Source organism: Pseudophryne corroboree, chromosome 1 (assembly GCF_028390025.1).
Source record: "Pseudophryne corroboree isolate aPseCor3 chromosome 1, aPseCor3.hap2, whole genome shotgun sequence".
NCBI lineage: Eukaryota > Metazoa > Chordata > Amphibia > Anura > Myobatrachidae > Pseudophryne > Pseudophryne corroboree.
Genome location: NC_086444.1, coordinates 397538085 through 397560878, shown reverse-complemented (window position 1 = coordinate 397560878; position 22794 = coordinate 397538085). Strand labels below are relative to the sequence as shown.

The 22794-nt window shown below is 44.6% G+C and overlaps 1 protein-coding gene across 6 annotated transcripts in view; it reads left to right on the top strand.

The window, feature by feature from the left end:
- Positions 1-22794, top strand: part of MYO18B (myosin XVIIIB) — a 1127577-nt gene that overhangs the window by 732651 nt on the left and 372132 nt on the right. For all 6 annotated transcript variants that reach the window (XM_063913212.1, XM_063913213.1, XM_063913208.1 and 3 more), the window contains exons 32-34: positions 1820-2020; positions 6322-6432; positions 10151-10255. In XM_063913212.1, the coding sequence (XP_063769282.1) occupies positions 1820-2020; positions 6322-6432; positions 10151-10255 (417 nt within the window). The remainder of the gene's footprint in view (positions 1-1819; positions 2021-6321; positions 6433-10150; positions 10256-22794) is intronic.

Genomic DNA, 22794 nt, shown 5'->3' with positions numbered 1-22794 from the left:
ATTCCTAAAACGGTGCACAGTAGTCTCCATTCTTAAAATTACGCCTCACAGTAGCACCACTACACCAGGTAGAGACCCTTTTACACCTTACAGCGAACAGATTCCTCTTTTTACACATTACGGCAGACAGTGTCCCCTTTTTACACATTACGGCAGACAGCGTCCCCCTTTTTATACATTACGGCAGACAGCGTCCCCTTTTTACACATAACGGCAGACAGCGTGCCCTTGTAACACATAGCGGCAGACAGCGTACACTTTTTACACATAACGGCAGACAGCGTGCCCTTGTTAAACATAGCGGCAGACAGCGTACACTTTTTACACATAACGGCAGACAGCGTGCCCTTGTTACACATAGCGGCAGACAGCGTGCCCTTGTTACACATAGCGGCAGACAGCGTACACTTTTTACACATTACGGCAGACAGCGTACACTTTTTACACATAACGGCAGACAGCGTGCCCTTGTTAAACATAGCGGCAGACAGCGTGCCCTTGTTAAACATAGCGGCAGACAGCGTACACTTTTTACACATAACGGTAGACAGCGTCCCCCTTTTTACACATTACGGCAGACAGCGTACACTTTTTACACATAACGGCAGACAACGTACACTTTTACACATAGCGGCAGACAGCGTGCCCTTGTTACACATTACGGCAGACAGCGTGCCCTTGTTACACATTACGGCAGACAGCGTGCCCTTGTTACACATTACGGCAGACAGCGTGCCCTTGTTACACATTACGGCAGACAGCGTGCCCTTGTTACACATTACGGCAGACAGCGTGCCCTTGTTACACATTATGGCAGGCAGATTCCCCCTTTTTACACGTTGCGGCAGGCAGATTCCCCATTTTTACACATTACGGCAGGCAGATTCTCCCTTTTTACACATAGCGGCAGGCAGATTCCCCATTTTTACACATTGCGGCAGGCAGATTCCCCATTTTTACACATTGCGGCAGGCAGTCCCCCTTTTTTACACATTGCGGCAGGCAGTCCCCCATTTTTACACATAGCGGCACGCAGTCCACCCTTTTTACACATTGCGGTAGGCAGTCCCCCATTTTTACACATAGCGGCAGGCAGTCTCAACAAATAAAGAAAGAAAGAGACAGAAAGAAAGAAAGAAAGAAAGAAAGAGACAGAAAGAAATAAAGAGAAAGAAAGAAAGTAGAATCATACTTACCCTCTCCGCTGGCTCAGGCTCCTCGTGCAGCTTGACGATTCCCGGGCAGTAGACGAGGTGGAGGAGGGAGCCGCAGCAGCGCTGTGTTATTGGTGGAGGCGCTGCTGCTGCTGCCCCCCTGCTTCACTATAGGCTGTTCTCGGAAGACAGCCTATAGTGAAGCAGAGGGGCAGCAGCAGCAGCGCCTCCACCAGTAACAAAGCGCTGCTGCGGCTCCCTCCATCACCTCCGTCCTCCTCCTTCCCCCGTCCGTGCCGCTGCCCTTCTCCTCTGTGGGCGGCTGTGCGCTGCGGGCAGCGGTTGCCCGCAGCGCACAGCGGCATGTAATGAGTCAGTTTGACTCATTACATGCTTGGGCCCCTGGACAGAGGCGGGCCCCAGTGCAATGCACTGCTTGCCCTGCCGGTAGTTCCGCCTCTGAACCAGATGGCTGTTTGTTCAAAGGTCGTTCAGAATATTTTACAGGTTTTACCAAGGTTTCCATGTTGCCAAGCTCCACTTATTCTAGGCAGCAGATTGTTGTTATGATTATTATTATTATTATTATTATTATTATTAAAGGTAAATCTCTTTCATAGTATGCATACGGTTGGAAGAATTGTCAATTTCCATTTTGCCCACAGCAAAAAGAACTGCAGACAACCAACTTAACCAAGCAATTAGAACTGCTGGGAAAACAGATAACAGACCTATCATCTTGTAATGGATTGGACAACAATTCTGTAGTTTTGCTAAAGAAGAAAGTATGGGAGTTGGAATCCAGTGTTGCTGAACAGAACCAGCACTTGGCAGAACAAGCAAATTCCATACAGCACCTTGAGCAGGTAACAATATTACATCTTTACATGTCTTATACTCTTTAATGGCTAATTATTAAGTATGTATTAATTCATCTTTCTTAGATAGTCCATTTCATATAATTCTGTACAGAAAATAATTATTATTTATGAAATCTTCCATTGCTGCAATTTATCATTAAGGCCAATGTATAATAGCCTGTGAATTGCAGGACCAATGCATTTTCATGAAAGAGAAGGTACCTGGACGAGACAGTTTCCTCATCCAGTGATCACAGCTTACTTCTCAAATGGAGATTATGCAAATACAGTAGACTATTTCCATCTCTTTTTGGAAAGGAATGCAATTGAAGATGATTCATACAGTAGGCCTAGACCATAAACAGTATGCATGATGGGTCCATGTCAGTGTCCACAGAAACAGTGGCAACAGCATTAGGGCTCTTTTCCATAGTTCTGGTGCTTTGGATAAGGAGGTAGTGGTTTATAGTACAAATATTGTTTTGTACAGGTGAACTACTGGCCCCAGCAAGGCTGTTAGGGCATGATGATACTTGGAGAACCATAAATGCCAACATGCCCAGGCATCGAGGGCCTGTTGGCACCTGTACTCCATCTGTAAATAATTGGAAAAAAAACAGGAAACATTAACTGTAGAACACTCCCCCATACAGTTACTTAATTCAAAGGGAAAGGCCTTCTTCAGTCAATGTAGACATCCCGGGTACTTGGCAAATAAGAAAAAACCTTCATAGATGACGCAACTTGTCTTTTTTGCTAATGAGAGGTCACTTGCGAACATTCTCTATAAGAAGGAATAGGGTCACTCTGATTGGCTAGATCGCTAGAGACTCACTATTATATTCCTCCCATAGTCCTCAAAAAATACCCATCTTCCTTCTTGAAAGGACACACGGTACCATTCTTCCCAGACATATAATGCTCCATCTCAACCATTATATAAAACTGTATATGTATTATAGAGGACTGAAGAAAATCACTGAAAGTCCGATGTTTCCATACACAAAGATAACTTGGATGATTTATCGCTTGACTTGTAAATGTTTAATACAATTAAATGCAGACACAAATAGAAAATAAAGTACAAAGCAAATGATATATAAATATCCATTATCTAAACTTTTTAAAATCAAACCGGAATCTACTTAACACTGCACACATGCAAACAACAATTACGTGTTGTGAATACTTGGACTCAACATCATATAATATAGTATGTACACTAATGATTTTATAGTATATATATTTTTACTGCATATATACTGTGTGTATATATATATATATATATATATATATCTCCTATATAATAGCCCAGATCTGTGACTCTGTGTATAACGCTGGGCGTGGCTAGGAGCTCTCACTGGGTTAGCAGCAGGTCTATCACACCCAGTCAACAGCTGATTGGGTGAGAAACGCCCTCCCACACACGTTACATCCAATGGGAGGCTCTGCCCTTTGTCTGCTGTGTGTTCCCAGAGCAGGATTAACAATGGGGCTGATGGAGCTGCAACTCCAGGTCCACACCCCAAAATAGGCCCACTGCATCTGCAGCAACATACCCTCCAACAATTTACACATAAAAATCGCTTCAAATTCGAAAAAGTGGGCATGGCCACGGGGGGAAATGTGTGGCCACGCCCCTTTTCCTATACTTTCAATGGAAGTTTGGAGAGCCAAAAATTGGTACAGACCATAAAAAAAGGTTCTGTACCTGCCAAAAAGGTACAGCTGGAGGGTATGCCACTGCATCTGCACCAAGTATCTGCGCTGCAGATAGGGGGGGAGAAAAAATCCTTTTACTGCAACGTCCGATGTCCTTCTGCCAGTCCGCCTGCCCCCCTCCAGCATCAACAATCTCCACTCCCTAGCCACGGTGCAGGTGGAACAAAAGCTGCTGTGGCCACCGGCATAGATGTGTATGACAGCGGTGCATTCGAAGGCTTTAATAGCCCTCCCTGCGCCGCACACTCTCTAAGCCCCAGAGCCTCCTCTGCACATGATGTCACAGAAGTGCCTCCCCGCCACAGCCACACCCAGATCCCCAGAGGCCCTGACTCCGCAACACAGCACAACACAGCACAGCTGCCGGCCTGGAAGCCCTGAGATGGCTAATGTAACGGATAGAGTGGGTGAAATTGTGGAGGGTAATGTCAGAACGCTGAATCAATGTAAAAGATGACAGTGCTGTGCAGTGCAGTGGGTGTGCAGTGTCAGTTCTGCCAGCCAGTCACTATTGTTAGCGCCAGTGTGTCACAACGCGACGCATTACAGGGAAGTAGACTCACTAAATAAACTACAGCTCCCAGCAGCCCTTAGCGCCGAAGCATTCCTGCCCTTAGGGCTGCTGAGAGCTGTAGTTTATTGAGTGCATCTTCTTCCCTGTAATGCGTCACGTTGGGACACCGGTGCTAACAATAATGAGTGGCTGCTTGGCTGCGGTGCGAGTCTCCGGGAGAGCCACTGCCAAAGGGAGGACAGCAGCTTAGCTGCTTCCAGGAGTAGAAGCAGGAAAAGATTACCCTCCCCTCCCCCACTCGCAGTACCTCCGGGCCCCATCTGTGGCACCCCCACACACACCCTCTAGCACCCACGGTGGCTTCGGACCCCTCCCCCACCCGTAGCACCCCCTACCCCACCCAATGCACCCACCCCTCCCCCACCCGCGGCACCCCCGCAACCACTCCTCCTCCACCCGCGGTGGCACCGGACCCCCACGCACCCACCCCCACCCACGGCACCACCTCCCCAGCCCCTCCCCCACCCGTGGAACCCCCGCAACCGCCCTTCCACCACCCACGGCACTCCCGGACCGCATCCGCCTCTCCCCCGCACCCGCCACTCCCCCAACCACAGCACCTACTAGGTGATTCATCAGGCCCTGCGTGCGCTGTTCACACCATTGCAAGGGGCTTTGACCCCTTAACCATTGCATGCCCTTTGTCTGCGCAATATTTAACAATTCACACTCTTATGATTGGAGGTAATACTCCATATAATAAAAATATTGCACCCCACAAGGGGCGTGCAAGGGTTAAGTGGGCGTAGCCCCTTACGATGGTGTGAAGAGCGCCCCGTAGGGAGCGATGAATCACCTAGTGTATATATATATATATATATATATATATATATATATATGTCTGTACACTGCGTGGCGAAGGTCTATATATACAAGCTTGGGCGTTGCAGAGCAGTAATGTTCCCATGTTAATTCTATGGGAGGAGTGTGCACAAGCAAGTTTACATTTGTTGATTGATATGAGTTTATTCTTTAAAAAAAATCAACTAACCATATATTTTGACAGGGTTCCACTGGTATAGTATATATAATATTTTTATATATACTGTGTATATATATATATATATATATAGTATATGTATGTATATGTATATATATATATATATATACGTAAATAATATTAATATAGCCTTAGTATAGTCAATCTATATTGTGCAGTGCAATCAGAATATAATATTGTATTTTTTAATATGATGGCACTGCATTCCTGGCATGGGTGTGGTATGGCAGGTACAATACGTTGACAGCTACAAAAGGTTGACAGATAAATGGTTGACAGGGACAAAAGGTCTACATGACAATGGTCGGCACACAAGTGGTCAACATAAGTTTTGTTTTTTTTGTTTTTTAGTTTTTGGGTCAAATCTTGAATGTTTGCTAATATGTGACCACTATTTGCAAAAACGTATACCTTCATGGGCTTGATTGGTCGCCACACTTCGGAAAAGGTGGCTCACTCCGCTACCGCTGCACTTGTCACAGGTTACTATTCCCGATCATAGTCCACTGGGCTAGTAAATCAAGCAAATGTTGGGAAAACACGTAAGAAAAACCACAAAACTATGTTGACCATTTGTGTGTCGACCTTTTGAACTTGTCGACCTTTCATCTGTCAACCTTTTGTGCATGTCGACCATATGGTGTTGATTTATTGACAGTCAACCTATACACTATCTATCATCCGGATACCCCATGGTAAAAGTACAATATGAATCACTGCACTTCAAACATCATTTCAATGAGTTGGTATCTATAGACCGGCGGTCAGAATGCCGACCGTAGGATGCCGGGCAGTGGAATGTTGGCAGTGGGGAAGCGCAAAAGAGCCCCTTGCGGGCTCACTGTACCATGCTATTTTTTCTCTTTCCAGGGGTGTCGTAGACACACCAAGAGGGAGAATAGGTGTTGGTATCCCGGCGGTAGTGATCCCGGCGCCGGGATCCCAACAACCGGGATATTGAATGCATCCCCATTTCATCACCTGTAATGTGATTACTGCTTTCTGCAACAGATGCGTCTTCGATTTGAAATGGAAATTGAGCGGATGAAACAGATGCAATTGAAAGAACTAGAGGATAAAGAAGAGGAATTAGAAGATATTCGTCAGTCATGTCAACGACGGGTATGATACTGATCATTGAATGTATAAGTAAGATGGAACTTTCTGGGTTGCTACCAATATGACCATGGTACACGGGAATGCGTGTGCTAAATATAGTATTATGCTTCTGCGTAGCATAACTCCTTACATCTATGATCTTAAAATCAAGACCCGCGGGGAAGGAGCATGGCCACATGGCAGAGATGTTGGGCTGTCTTGAGAGACCCTCCCCGCACTATGTAGATGCCAAGCGCATGCTTGCGGCATCTATACACCCCTTGCTCTGATATGCAGAGCAGCAGGGAGTCACCCTCCCTTTTCAGTTACTGCCTCACCCCCCTGGACACTGCAGCACATGGGTGGGATAGTACCCGAAAAGGCCAAAGTGGGACAATTTGAAGGTACTGTATAGCACAGTAAAGGCTATGAGTAAACATAGGTGTTTTGACAACAATCCTGTTATTTCTTTTGCTGCTCCCTATCTCATGGGTGTTTTATCATCAGAGGGCACCTTTCCTGCAGACCTCCTCATCCTCATGCCCGCGCATGGTCTGAAGGCTCTGGCACTGTACCAGTGTCTACTGTGCATGTGCATCTATCTGGAAAAAAGGTGCTGGCGCCATAAATTAATGTGCGGGGGGAGGGAGGGGGGCTGAGTACAGATCTTTGGTATATCATTGCTACATACAGCAACATTAATAATTATAAAAGCCATTAACATGTTAATGATTAAAGACAATGGTTGGTATGTTAGAATACTACTTAAAAAAGAGGTAGTGGTTCATACATGTTACTAAAAATGTTGCCATGGACCTTCCAGGGGTTTGCTGGTTTAAAATATGACAATTATTTAATGTAAAAAAATGGAATAATGTAAAGGTAGAGCAAACCCTTTCTCTACAGCCAGTGCACAGAGCAGCTATGGGTTTATGCAGCTGTGTGTGTTTGTTCTCCTATTCCATGCTTAAGAGTTACATCTATGGTCTGATTCTGAGTTAGAATCTGTGACTTTAGGCAAAGGCCGGCATAAAGCCCTTCACTGATGACATCAGTGCATCCAAATGAGTAAGTACTGAGATGCCCACTTTCTGTAAATGCTGATATACCCTTGGTGCATCTTTAGCCGCACCATCGAAACTTGCACTAGCCCTATGCAGGTGCAGATTTTCCATCTTAGGGCCTAATTCAGATCTGATCGCAGCAGCAAATTTGTTAGTCAATAGGCAAAACCATGTGCACTGCAGTGTCGGGAGGTAGATATAACATGTACAGAGACAAAAAAATGCTCAACTGCGTGAACATCGGCATAGTGCTTGAATGTTATCAGGCGCCTGTTGTCTTACTTTGATTTTAAAGGAATTAAAATATAGAATCCACTGGTTAATGTGATGGTTGAACAGTTGGTTAGACAATTGCTGGGCATGGGTTAATTAAAATAGGGCTTTAGATCCAATGTTGGACTGTAACATGAAGGGCCCACTGGGAGGATTAATTTGGTAGAGGCCCAGGAGCGAGTGTTGACATCTTGTCCAGACTGAAGGACCTGCCAAAGATTACTGACATGTCTAATGTCACTGCATATGATGCTGTCACCACTGAAAGAATGGTGGAGGATTATATCGGTGACAGAATCCAAGTCAGCATGTCAGACAGGCCGTATGTATACTAGCAGGATAAAGAGGCAATTTGGAGGCCCTTGCACAAACTGGCTTTATTTTACCTAAGTTGCCCCCCTCCAGTGTGTACTCCGAAAGAGTGTTTAGTGCAGCCGGTAACCTTGTCAGCGATCAGCGTAGGAGGTTACAAAATGTGGAGAAGATGATGTTCATCAAAATGAATGATAAATTCCTCCGAGAAGACATTTACCAGAAATTGCCTCCAGAAAGTACACATGGACCTGTGATGGTGGATTCCAGTGGGAACGAATTAATACTCTGTGAGGAGGAGGATGCACACCCTGAAATGGGTGAGGAATCGGAGGATGAGGATTAGGATGAGGATGACATCATGCCTCTGTAGAGCCAGTTTGTGCAAGGAGAGATTAATTGCTTCTTTTTTGGTGTGATTAATTGCTTCTTTTTTTGTGGGGCCCAAACAAACCAATTATTTCAGCCACAGTCTTGTGGAAGACCCTGTCGCTGAAATGATTGGTTTGTTAAAGTGTTCATGTCCTGTTTATAAACCAAAAGGGTGAGTGAGAGGGCCCAAGGACAATTCCATCTTGCACCTCTTATTTTTTTCTCTGCATTATGTGCTCTTTGGGGCCTAGTTTTTAAAAGTGCCAGGTGTTTGTGCTGCCCACTTATGTCGCTTAGCTTAATCATCCATCGACTTTGTTGCACCTCTTTTTCTTCTTTGCATTATGTGCTCTTTGGGGCCTAGTTTTTAAAAGTGCCATCCTGTCTGACACTGCAGTGTCACTCCTAGATGGGCCAGGTGTTTGTACCGCCCACTTGGGTCACTTAGCTTAGTCATCCAGCTACTTCATTGCACCTCTTTTTCTTTTTTGCAGTATGTGCTCTTTGGGGCCTAGTTTTAAAAAATGCCATCCTGTCTGACACTTCAGTGCACTAGTGTTTAAGATTCAAGGACACAACTGTGACATTTTTACATTGCAGAAATTAAGGGCCTAAGTCAGACCTGATCGCTGGGCAGCATTTTTTGCTGTCCTACGATCAGATAGTCGCTGCATACTACGGGAGGGTATTTGTGCTGTGCAAGTGTGCAAAAGGATATGTAGCAGAGCTGCACAAACGTATTTTGTGCAGTTTCTGTGCAGCCCAGGACTTGCTCAGCCACTGCGATCACTTAAGCCTGTCCTGGACCAGATTTGACGTCAGACACCCTACCTGAAAACGCTTGGACACGCCTGCGTTTTTCCAGACACTCCCTGAAAACGGCCAGTTGACACCCACAAACGCCCTCTTCCTGTCAATCTCCTTGCAATCGCCCGTACGATCACTTTTTTCACACCATCCCGTCGCTATGCACCAAAGCCCGGTGCAGTCATTGTACCTGAACACAGTCTGTGAGAAAACGAATGGTGGAAGGTTTTAGCAGAAAACTAAAATCTAAGGTTTAAATTGAATCAGTTCACTAATTTAGTAGTGTCAGGTTGCAAACATTTGAGTGTAATATCTATTATAAAGGGACTTTCTGATGAAAAGCAAACAAGGCCAAATTAATGAGACGTCATGATGTACAGCCTTATCTCCCTATGTAAAAGTTACCTCACAGGTGCACCTGCATGTTGGGTCCCATACATATGCAACATTTTATGAATGAACAAGGTCAAGTTAAGGGTGACATGGGCCAGAGGCTCAATATGATCAAGTTCTGTTGTGAGAATTGAGGGGTTGCGACCAGTGCTGCATGGGTTTGGGCACAGCCATATGGGCCTGTACATTAATGTGTCCCTAAATATGTAAAAGTGGAAAAATTGCATTATTTTGTGAGAAAAATAGAAATACAATGTTAATACTTAATTATACTTAATGGCCGACCATGTGGCCAGCTGTTTAGCTGGTCATCATCATACTGTCATGATGATGGGCCTATTTTTATTTGGAGACCTGAAGATGCAATCCCACCCACGCCATTGCTAATTTGGCCCTGTTCATTATGAAGAAAGATTGGCGGGGACCTCTCTGTTGTGGAAGATTTTGGGAAAGAAATGACAACAAAGTGACAGATATTAATCACGTGTTAATGTGTCATATATATCTCTTGCTTTTCCTAGCTTCGTCAGTTTGAGATGCAGTTGGAGCAGGAATATGAAGAGAAACAAATGGTGCTTCATGAAAAACAAGATCTGGAAGGGCTCATTGGAGTCCTGTGTGAACAGGTAGGGAGTTGTAAGAGATTCCATTTACAGAATCTTGGAAAACTGTATGTTCTTCCCCTAAACGATACATAATGGAGTTTAACTGTTTTTAAAAATGTAAAACTATTAGTGGAATGATCGCAGCTTGGTTTTTTAATGTTTATTACTTCATGCTTAATTTTATTCTGTGCTCATGTGACATGTATATGTTGATAAAGATTTGTTATATGCAGATTTAAAATCATTTACAGTGGGTACTTTATATATGATCCAGCCATGAGCAGTCTAGGGAGATCATGTGATGGGGGTGTTGGAGACACATGGCTGATTACCTTCCAGCCACCTGCATTTGGTATATGTCACATCACCTCTACTCCTTTCACATATTTAAAATGACATTCATAGGTCTAAGGACCCTACCAACGAGAAGACCACTGTAGTAATGTGTGCTACTAATTATGGAGGTTGGAGAAAGTCAGTCAGTGCTGTATGATTACACATTTCACAAGCTATAACTCAGTGGGTAACAGGGATAAATGTAACAATCATAGTTTAAGTGTGTTTTTTATTTTTTTATATAGAAGAATTAGTTTACATTTGAATTGCAAAAAGAACATTTAGCTGTACATCTACCGTCGGCTCAGGGAAGATGCCAACTAGAGGTGTATGTAGGAAAGGATCCAAAATCAATTGAATAGACCCCATGGTCTAATGGGCCCTACACACTGGGCGATAATACTGAAAGATATGAACGATCTCGTTCATTAATGAACGAGATACCGTTCATATCTGTCAGTGTGGAGGCACCAGCGATGAACGATGCGCGGCCCAGTGCTCGTTCACCGCTGGTGCCCCGTCGCTTGTGCATACAGACCAATATGGATGATCTTGTCCATATTTGCCTGCACTGCTATGGAGCCGGGTGACAGGGGGAGTGAAGAAACTTCACTCCCCCCGACACTGCACCCCGCCGCCGGGTTGCCCGTCGGCCATATCCGCCGTCGGGCAGCTCGGCGGCGGATCACAATGTGTGTAGGGCCCATAAGACCCAATCTATACCAGATCAGAGCTGGTGAAAAAATAAAGTCTTATTACATAGTGGATGACCATGCGTACAACCAGAAATACCCTAAAATGCCCCCTTTTGAAATCTTGGTTTAACTGTGTTCCAGATTATCATGCACATTTGTGTGCCTACGTTTTCGTTTGCAAGGATCTCGCTTAATCTGTAGAGCTCATTAATCTACAGAGGTTTATCGGCTTACATTGTTAATGTGCATAGATGCTATGAACCGCAATTTTTAAATAAAACTAAAGTCACAACACAACTAAGTTTTTCTTTTAAGACTCATTGTAAAATGCATATATTCAGAAATTCAAGATTGTATTCTTAAACTTATACAGCATTCAGTATTCTAGTTTATATACATGACGTTAATCAGAAAAACGTCTCCCACCCGCAAGCTTCCCCTGCAATGGAGGTAACATCTTATTTATTCTTGTACTCCCATAAAGGTACGCAATCTTCTGAATCTTATGTCCATGCATGAAAATGTTCACTGTTCATTCACCTAATAATACAGTGTTTCTTAATTCAGTCCCCAAAAGAGTTTACGTTTTCCAGGTCATCTAGCAGTTATATGCATTTCTTACTGACACATTTTAAAAGATCCACAGGTGAGGCTAATTATACACTTGTGATTCTGTGAGGAGACCTGGAAAACATGACCTGTTTGGGGCATAGAGGATGGAGTTTGATTACCTGTGACCTAATAAAAAGTTAGCATTGGATTTTCTTTACAAACAAAAAGTCCAGATAGCAGCAATATTAAAAAAAACCCCATAAACAATCCTTTCTTAGGGGGACATTTACTGAGCAGTGATAAGAGTGGATAAGTAAGCCAGTGGAGAAGTTGCCCCATCAGCAGCTCTATATCATTTTATAGTATGCAAATTATAGATGTTACTTCAGTGCTGATTGGTTGCCATGGGTAACTTCTCCACTGGCTCACTTCTCCGCTCTTATCACTGTTTAGTAAATGTCCCCCTTAATCTGACAAATTGCTCAGGAAACGAAAATGGGGATGCCTTTATATTCCATCATACTTGAATGAATAGTGAAGTCATTGAAGTAAAATATAAATGTGTTATCTAACATATATTTTCCCAGTTCTCATCATAATCAAATAGTTTCTGAAAATAATGGTATAGTTGAACTAACTAAGGAGGGTCCCCCTATAATTCTGGAAATGTTCATGTGCTACTTTATCCCTAGACAGATCTCAAATTATTGGCTAATCCCATTTATTATCTGTCCCATTTTCCAACTAAATGAATTTGATTTGCATGATGCCTGGGGAGTATATCATTCAACTGACAGGAATTTTATTGATTATTTTCCAAGCATGCTGTTCATACTGCAAAGTAGAGAACATTCTCACTGATCGTTTCTATATTATCAAATATGCACAACGTCATCTGGTCTGATCATGACCCAGTATCCATTAAAGGGCCCTCATTTAAACTTTTCTCCCACTGCAAATTGAAAATTCAGAATTGTCTATTAAAATAGCTAGACACCAACAAAGAACAATCACTTCATTCATGTTTTAAAAGAAAAAAAATATATCACAACAATCTATAAATACTGAGGGATTATAATCTAAAATCCACTAAGTAAAATCATTTAATAAAAAAAGAACCACCAAAGCTTATACAAACCTTCTTACTTGTCCCTATTAATAAAGAACTACCAAAGCTTGACCGAACCTTCTTACTTGTCCCTGTAATTAAGTAAATTAGTTGTCATTGTTCTGCATCAAGTTAGAAATGCAAAATATTTCTATGACATTTTATCTAAATGATAAAACTGACATACTTCTATTGAATACACTGAGACAAAAAAATAGACCTTAAATTATCTTTCTTGTGCATTTGAAAAATAATCCATTTCATAGCATCTAGTTGATTTGTATGAGGAATACTATTTCCACTGTGTTAACTGAACTTCAAATAAGCAATTTCTTAAATTCTAATATTTTCCATTAATTTCCAAAGCAGATTAGCACATTTTTTTCCAATGGACTAAGCCAGAAATGCTAAGCTTTATTGATAGTCTAAAATAAATGGATTTAGAAATCGTTTCTATAAATCCTTCAAACATATGCTAAGTAAATATTCAAAATGAAAAATATTTAATAATCACCCCATTTTTATGTACTTCTATTTTGAAGGAACTGCTAGAAGCCAGAATTGGAAAAAAATACCTAAATCAGATAGACAGAAAAATGTTATGCTGCAAATTTTGACCTGTGAGGTGCAAGGATCTAAATAGCTATACATTCCTATTGCTAACAGATTATGGGGGTGATTCAGACCTGATCGCTGCGCTGCTAATTTTGCTGTCCTGCGATCAGAAAGTCGCCGCCCAAGAGGAGTGTAAATTCGCCCCATGCAAGTGTGTGATTGCATGTGTACGCCGTGCAAAAATGTCCCTCAGTCAGCGGACAGCTGCAAATCCATTCGCAACTCACTCACCATCTAATGATTTTTCCACTGTGTGCAGTCTGGGCGCAGCTCAGGACTTACTCCTACAGTGCGAAAAAAACAGGCTGATCGGGTCCGGAGCTGACGTCACGCGCCCTCCCAGAAAACGCTTGGGAGCACCTGCGTTTTCGCTGACACACCCAGAATACGGTCAGTTACCACCCACTAACGGCCTCTTTCTATCAATCACCTTGCGAACAGCCGCGCCATCGAAATTTTCGCACCGTCCTGTAGCTTGTTTGGCGTCGTGCGTGCACATTGCAGTGCATACACATGCGCAGTCAATCGATAATCACCCGCTGTGGGAAAACGCACAGCAGCGATCAGGTCTGAATCGGGCACTATATTATTTCTACCCATATTTATTAATCTGGCTCAGCCAGGCAGATGAGTCACAGATAATGCTGTTTATATTTAGTTTATTATCTTTTATCCAACACACCATGCCCAAAGCTATGCTTCTTCCCTCCATGTTAAAAAAAAAAAATCTTTCAGTAGCATACTGTATATTGGCTACAATTTTTCAGATTTTATTTTATTTTTTTGTTATTTAATATTGTTATTGAGCAAAGAAAAATACACAATCCAAAAACAGAATAAGACATACAGAAAACCACAATAGGCAGGGAATGATCTAATGCAGTGGTTCTCAAACTCGGTCCTCAGGACCCCACACAGTGCATGTTTTGCAGGTAACCCAGCAAGTGCACAGGTGTATTAATTACTCACTCACACATTTTAAAAGGTCCACAGGTGGAGCTAATTATTTCACTTGTGATTCTGTGAAGAGACCTGCAAAACATGCACCGTGTGGGGTCCTGAGGACCGAGTTTGAGAACCTGTGATCTAATGTATATCAGAGAAACAGTAAAAATCCCCAACACCAGGAGCAGAAAGACAAGTTCATTTGTATTTCTGAACTTTTTAAAATCAATTCCAAGAGACATCTCTCTCTCTCTCTCTCTCTCTCTCTCTCTCTCTCTCTCTCTATATATATATATATATATATATATAAGAAGAAGAGGGGGCGCCCAATAGTGATGTTCATTTTAAAAAGCAATCTATATTCGAAGCAAAAGACACACGTACAAGAAATATGTAAAAAGCTGATATGTAACAAGCCAATGCAGCACCACACAGCAGTACTATCCACTGAAAGAGTCAGACAGTGTGCAAGTTTTGAGAATGTACATTGTACAGTATGTGATAAAGTAATATTTTCAACAAAGCACCGTCCTTTCCAATTCCTTCTGAGAAACTCCTGCACCTCAGCCGGCAACTGAAGACCACCCCTCACTCAGAACAATACAAGCCATCTTACTCCCTCTGCACAGTGGTCTGTAGAGCAATTTTATGTCTTTAAAAAACAAAACCTAAAGCCAGTTTTCCTCAGTCTGACAGGCTGACTGAAAATCAGCACCAAGTATAATGCTTTCTACAAACATTCTTCAGTATAACAAATCATACAAAGCCATAGTGATCTATCCTGGAACCACTGTAAATGCAAGTTTCTATAATAACACAATTTTCCTTTTCCTGACTGTTCCCAATTGGTATAGGCATTTTGTTTGCAGCTGTGGAGAGAAGCACTGCTTATTATGCCTGTAACATAGTCAGCAAACTTAAAACATCACAGATTAAAGAGACAGCCATGCTCTCACTCATGTATGAAGCTGCTTTCATGACATTATGTGCAAGTTATTCATTTTCTGCAATTAAATCTGGTAAGATAAAAAAGACCCGCAAATGCTGTAGACTAATTAGTATCACATCAAAGCATGATATACCAGTGAAAGAACAGCGACAATTAACTGGAGAGCACTGTCTATTCCTCCATGAAGCCCAAGCCTGCTAGATTTCCTTGTTTGGGTATAATGATGTATTTAAGCCCAGAGAGACCTGTTTTTTCTTATGGATAAGTGGTCATAAGCACCTTTATAGATATACAAAGTACACAAAAATCAATTGGGTAGGACACTTGAAGGATGTTTATCAGAAGCTAACATGGATGCAAACACATAAACTAGCTGTTTACTTGTATTACTGTGTGAAAATGTTCTCAGTACTCGGATGATAACACATACAGTATACTACATGTACTTGCATAAAAGGTAACCCATTCAGAATTATAAATCGATGAATAAAAAAGTGTACATTTGTTATGATATAACGGTGAAAACGTGTGAGATATAATGGTGTGACTGAATGTGTTACAGTGATACTGTTGAGGAATAAGATGGAGAGATGCAGTAGAGGGATTTTAATAGAGAGATATATTAGAGAACAGTGACGTGCGGTGAGGTCAGTGGCTGGGGAGGCACTGGCCAGTATCAGAGCCAGAGTTACACACACACATATGTGATAGAGGAGCATGTTGGGTAGGACTGCACTATGTTGTACATTGTGCACACTATTGGCATATGCCACAGGGGACGCATCGCTTAGTGCAAGTGACCGCACTGCTTCTGGTAGGTGCAGTACATATTGGCCAGAGTTTGTCGAGCAGTTAGGGTTAGACCATAACTGGTGATGCCACTAAAGCCATGTACTTGCCCACACAAACTAACCGAAGCACACCATGCTTTTCACAAACGTGCTTTGCTTCCATAATATTTAAGTAATAAAAGAAATTAGTCATCACTGCTTAGTTTGCACAGCAACTACACTTTGGGATACATGCATAAACAAATCTGAATTCTACATTTAACCAGACCTAGGGCCTATTTGACTATGGATCGCTATTGAGGCTGAGATAGCGATTTTTACAAATCTGGTATTGCTAAAAATCGCATGCCCAGAAAGGATAATAGACGTCCACCGATGCATTTGCAAATCTGCGTATGCAGTAGCAGGTTCACAATGCATACGCAAAAAATGAGCACCATTGACATTTGCGGCTGACCCCAGCATTTTCAAATCAATGAGAATGCAGTCGCACCGGGCGCCATGTTTTTGAATGCAGCATTCGCAGATGACGTCAGATATACGCAGATGACGTCAGATATACGCCCTAAAAATGTCCATGAAACGCCTGCGTGTTCCCAACCACTCTCCACAAACACCATGTTACCACCCACAAACGGTCACTTCATGTCAATCAAAATGGTTACTCTTTACAATTAGGCTGCATATGCAGTGCGGTCGCATTTTACCCTTCACACACACAATGCATTTGCAGTGCATGCCCAGACTACCAATAATCGCTCACTGCATGCAATCTCAACGGTAGTGAATCAGGCCCCTAGTGGGACCACTGCAGTAAGCATTGTACCCATAGGTTAAAGTGAGCCGGAACGGGGTGGAACTGCGTTCTCACCTAACCTAGGGAAATTCCGGGTGCCCGTTGAGACTGTGTTATTAGCTACAGCTTCCGGCTCAGGCAGTGTGTGCGGCTGTGCGCTATGGGAGAGACATCATGACGTCTCTCCCATAGCTGCGAGGAGCTGGCGCCAGATGGAGGCTGAGGTCCGGAAGCAGGAGCGGGGCAGGTGAGTATTGTGGTTTTTTTTTTCTTTATCTTTTGTGTGTGTAAGCAGCGCTACTAGAGGGGGAACTGGGGGCATATCTACTGGGCGGCAAACAAACTGGGGGCACACCACCTGGGGGCATAACTACTGGGGGCAAACTTACTGGGGGCATATCTACATCGGGCATTACTACTGGGGGCACACCAACTGGGGGCATACAGCGGGCATAACTACATGGGGCACATCTACTGGGGACATAACTACGGGGGGCATTACTACTGGGGGCACACCAACTGGGGGCAAACCTACTGGGGCATATCTACAGCGGGCATAACTACAGGGGGCACATTTACTGTGGACATAACTACGGGGGCATTACTACTGGAGGCATAACGACTGGAGGCATATCTACAGCGGGCATAACTACAGGGGGCACATCTACTGGGGACATAACTACGGGGGCATTACTACTGGGGCACATCTACTGGGGACATAACTATGGGGGCATTACTACTGGTGGTGCACCAACTGGGGGCATATCTACAGCGGGCATAACTACAGGAGGCATATCTGCTGGGGACATAACTACAGGGGGCATAACTAAGGGGGCATTACTACTGGGGGCAATACTAATGAGAACATTACATAGGGGGCACTAAAAAGGGGCATCACTCCTGGGACATAAGGGGCACTACTACTGGGGGCACTGAATAAGGGGCACCAATACTATGGGCTCTACATAAGGGGCACTACTACTGTGGGCACTACCACTACAGTGGGTATTGTATAAGGGGCACTACTGCCGTGGGCATTATGTGTATTAGGGGTGCTACTACTGTGGGCTTTGTGTATAAGGGGCACTAATGTGTGTCATAACATGAATAAGGGTCACTACTATGTGGTGAAATGTGAATAAGATTGTGCTACTGTGCGGCGTAATTTGAATTGGGATACTATTGGGTGACCATGGCCCCTTTTCAAGGCCACACCCCTTTTTTTGTGGCACGCGCAATCCCTTTCTTTCACAAGCATGGGGGGGGGGGGGGGGGTGAGTTCCACAACCTCTCTAGGACCACTTTAAGCGCTGGTTGCACCACAGCTTATGAGTACACCAAAGCCACAGAGAGCAAAGAATGTTCCAGAAGCACAGCTATGTTCCTCTATTTTGATTAAAATGAACATATTAGGTTTAAATATTAAACATTAGCTTGTGGTTCTCATACAATGATTGTAACAGTGTCATGAAAAATGTACTTAAAATTAAGAAAAAATAATTATGAAATACTCAGATGGAAACAACCATGAAGGTAGTGTTTTGTAATACTGTTCTGTCAGTTCTGTTTTAATAAAAACCAGGCACCTGGAGCACTTAATAAAAAAATAAAAAAGGAATGGGTACATGTTTTTACCATCTTATCTAAGTAGCTGGTAAGTGGGTATACCTAATAGAACCTACAAGTGTGACCACCACCAATTGGACAGGTGCTGCCATCCCTGTAATACTGTACCTAGGCCCTGCGCAAATTCTTCTCACAGCTAATAACTTTACATCAAGCTGGGACAACACATACAGGTGTCAGCAGTGGGTGTCCAAGGTAAAAATAAACCTAAATTTGATTATTTGAGTGTAGGGGTGGATTGGGATCGAACACCAGCCCAGGAAATCTATGGAAGCAGCCCTAATGGGGTCAGAGTCTGTTGAGGGGGAGGGGTCTGTTAAGAGGGTGGGGTCACTCCTCAGAGGTCCTGATTCTGAGATAGACACAGTTGGGGCCTCCTTTGCTTCACGCTATGCTAATGTTTACCTGCGACTTTATGCATTTGCTGCTACAATGCCCTTCTCTGATGTACATCCATACATCTGAATATACAAGGACTGATATGCTCACTTTCAGTGTCTATCATGGAGGGGGGCGTGCCTTGAGCCCCTGTCAAAGCACGCATGTCAGATCTGCCTCTCCTGGCATTGTTTTCAATGCAGAATTACTGCCTGGTGTGTGGCTCTGCCCCCCCTCCCCAGCTCCAAGCAATTTCTGGTTACCAGAAGGAGGCAGTGCTATTGCTGATTCTCCTCTGTACCTATGTATGAGCAGTGAGCGCAGCATCTTCATACTGCAATAAAAACAGCTGATTTTTACACTGATCTGTGTTATAACACAGATCAGTGGAAAATCAGCTATTTTCATTGGTGTATGACTTCTGCCTCTTCTGCCTCCACTAAAGGCACATCCCCGTTAAGGCCCCCATACATGGCCCCCATACATTACTGCAACTTGTCTGAGGCACAAGTCGGATCCGATTTCCCTTGAACTCCCCCGGCAGCTCCCCGGGAGTGCTTCCATCCGATTTGGTACTTGATGTGCCATTTTTACAAGCGCAGTTTGTCCAGAGAAAAACCACTCAAGTGAAGACATGTGAGAAATCGTATGCGATATATCGCAGGTGCTAAAAAACTAGCCGCGATGTGCACCTGATGGCTGTGATTCCGATTTATCCTATGTGCTGCACGTCCGACCTCTGACTCAGACCCGATGTGCATAGGACCGTGCATCGGATTGGATCAGATGTCAAACACCTGCGATTTGGCTAGTTTTCACACAATTTCTCGGCCCGATCCGTTGGAATCGGGTGAAAAGAGGCCATATCGGACAAGTATATTGCCAGCTTAAGAAAGATATAGAGGAATACAACAGATGGATAGGATAGAGGAGTACAATGCAGGCAGTGCCAGATTAAGGTCCACATGGGCCTGGAGCTGAAATTCATGAAGGGCCTATTGTGTGCCTCGGTAGGAGGCGTGACAAGCGCTGCAGTGGGGGTGGCCTAAATAGGGAGTGTAGTCTGTACCATGGGTGTGGCTACAGTGGCGGAACTAGTGAGTGGTGTGCCCATGTGCGGCAAAATGCTTTGGGCCCCCCCATCCAAGACCACCCCCTCACCCCTGGAGAGGATCTGGTGAGGGGGACCTGCTCAGGGCCAGGGAAATGGATACCTAGCAACAGTGCCGTAATTAGTCATTTTAGTGCTGTGTGCAAGAAACCGCATCGGAGCCCCACCCCTCTATGCAAAACAGGGGCAGTGCGCGCAGTAGGCGCGCGCAAAAAAAATAGGGGCATGGCTTCGTGGGGAAGGGGTGTGGCCACAAAATTATACCAATTCATATAATGGTGCACAGTAGTCTCCATTATTCAAATTACGCCGCACGGTAACACCACTACACCCACTACACCAGGTAGAGCCCCTTTTACACCTTACGGCGGACAGATTCCCCTTTTTACACATTACGGCAGACAGCGTCCACCTTTTACACATTATGGCAGACAGCGTCCCCTTTTTACACATTACGACGGACAGCGTCCCCTTTTTACACATTACAGCGGACAGCGTCCCCTTTTTACACATTACAGCGGACAGCGTCCCCTTGTTACACATTACGGTAGACAGCGTCCCCTTTTTACACATTACGGCAGACAGCGCCCCCCTTTTTACACATTACGGCAGACAGCGTCCCCCTTTTTACAGGTGTACCCATTTTACACATTACGGCAGCAGGTGTCCCCATTTTACACATTACGGCAGGCAGGTGTCTCCATTTTATACATTACAGCAGGCAGGTGTCCCCATTTTACACATTACGGCAGGCAGGTGTACCCATTTTACACATTACAGCAGGCAAGAGTCCCCGTTTTACGCATTACGGCAGGCAGGTGTCCCCATTTTACACATTACGGCAGGCAGGTGTCCCCATTTTACACAGTACGGCAGGCACGTGCCCCCATTTTACACATTACGGCAGGCAGGTGTCCCCATTTTACACATTACGGCAGGCAGGTGTCCCCATTTTACACATTACGGCAGGCAGGTGTCCCCATTTTACACATTACGGCAGGCAAGAGTCCCCATTTTACACAGTACGGCAGGCACGTGCCCCCATTTTACACATTACGGCAGGCAGGTGTCCCCATTTTACACATTACGGCAGGCAGGTGTCCCCATTTTACACATTACGGCAGGCAAGAGTCCCCATTTTACACAGTACGGCAGGCACGTGCCCCCATTTTACACATTACGGCAGGCAGGTGTCCCCATTTTACACATTACGGCAGGCAGGTGTCCCCATTTTACACATTACGGCAGGCAGGTGTCCCCATTTTACACATTACGGCAGGCAAGAGTCCCCATTTTACACAGTACGGCAGGCACGTGCCCCCATTTTACACATTACGGCAGGCAGGTGTCCCCATTTTACACATTACGGCAGGCAGGTGTCCCCATTTTACACAGTACGGCAGGCACGTGTCCCCATTTTACACAGTACGGCAGGCACGTGTCCCCATTTTACACATTACGGCAGGCAGGTGTCCCCATTTTACACATTACGGCAGGCAAGAGTCCCCATTTTACACAGTACGACAGGCACGTGCCCCCATTTTACACATTACGGCAGGCAGGTGTCCCCATTTTACACATTACGGCAGGCAGAGACCCCTTCGAAAAAAGAGAGAGAGACAAAGAAAAAAAAAAATGCCTCTATACTCTTTGTTTGTCCAGCGCCAGCCCGCCTCTCCAGTCTCCAATCTCCCGTCATGTCCCGGCTCCCCATCCTCCCCAACATCAGTACTGCGCTCGAGGGCGGAGTTTCGTGCAATGATACTTTTGCGTTGTGATGTCATGATGCAAAAGCATCATTGCACGAAACCCTGCCCCCTAAGCGGAATAGTAATGATGAGGAGGAGGGGGAGCCAAAAAGTGCGACTTAGAGCCGCGGTGGGCATCCTGTGCGAACGCCCGCCTCGCCGGCCGCAATAAACGGCTCTGTGGATACCCATTACTGTCAGATACCAGTTAATATCACAGACCTACTAACTTACTGACCTAGATTACACTTACTGACACGCACACGATTTATTAGCACATACATGCTTACTGACAGACACCCATTACTGACACACACACACACACACACACACACACACACACACACACACACACACACACACACACACTTACTGGCACAGACACCACTAACTTTCATAAACCAATTACTGACTCACAAATACTGTACATACAACACATATAAATCAATAAACTTACTGAAACAGGCACCTCCGGTCTCACCCTTTGGCATCCACTCTCACTCTCCATGCAGCCAAGAATAGCTCCTGCGAGTCCCAGGGCTACATTGTACAGCCATTCTGGTTGCCCATGCGGTGCTTGAGTCACAGCAGGAAAGGGGGGGGAGCTGAGAGAGCGGCTCCTCCTCCTCCCCCTCCGGGCGGCCCATCCTCATCACATAGCAGCACTGACTGGGGGGAGGAGCTCGAAGTAGATGGGAGCGCTGCTCCTCCCCCTTCCCTCGCGTCACTCAGCACAGCAGCACAACTAATAGGCTGGGGGCGGAGCCGCTCAGGAGAAGAGACGCGATCGGCTCCTCCTCCCGCTCTGGCCTGGAGTCTCCGTATTCAGTGACTGAGTGAGTGACTGATAGATATTCTGTAATTAGTGGTGGTGGCGGTGCGGCGGGTGCAGCGCTGGCGACGGCATACA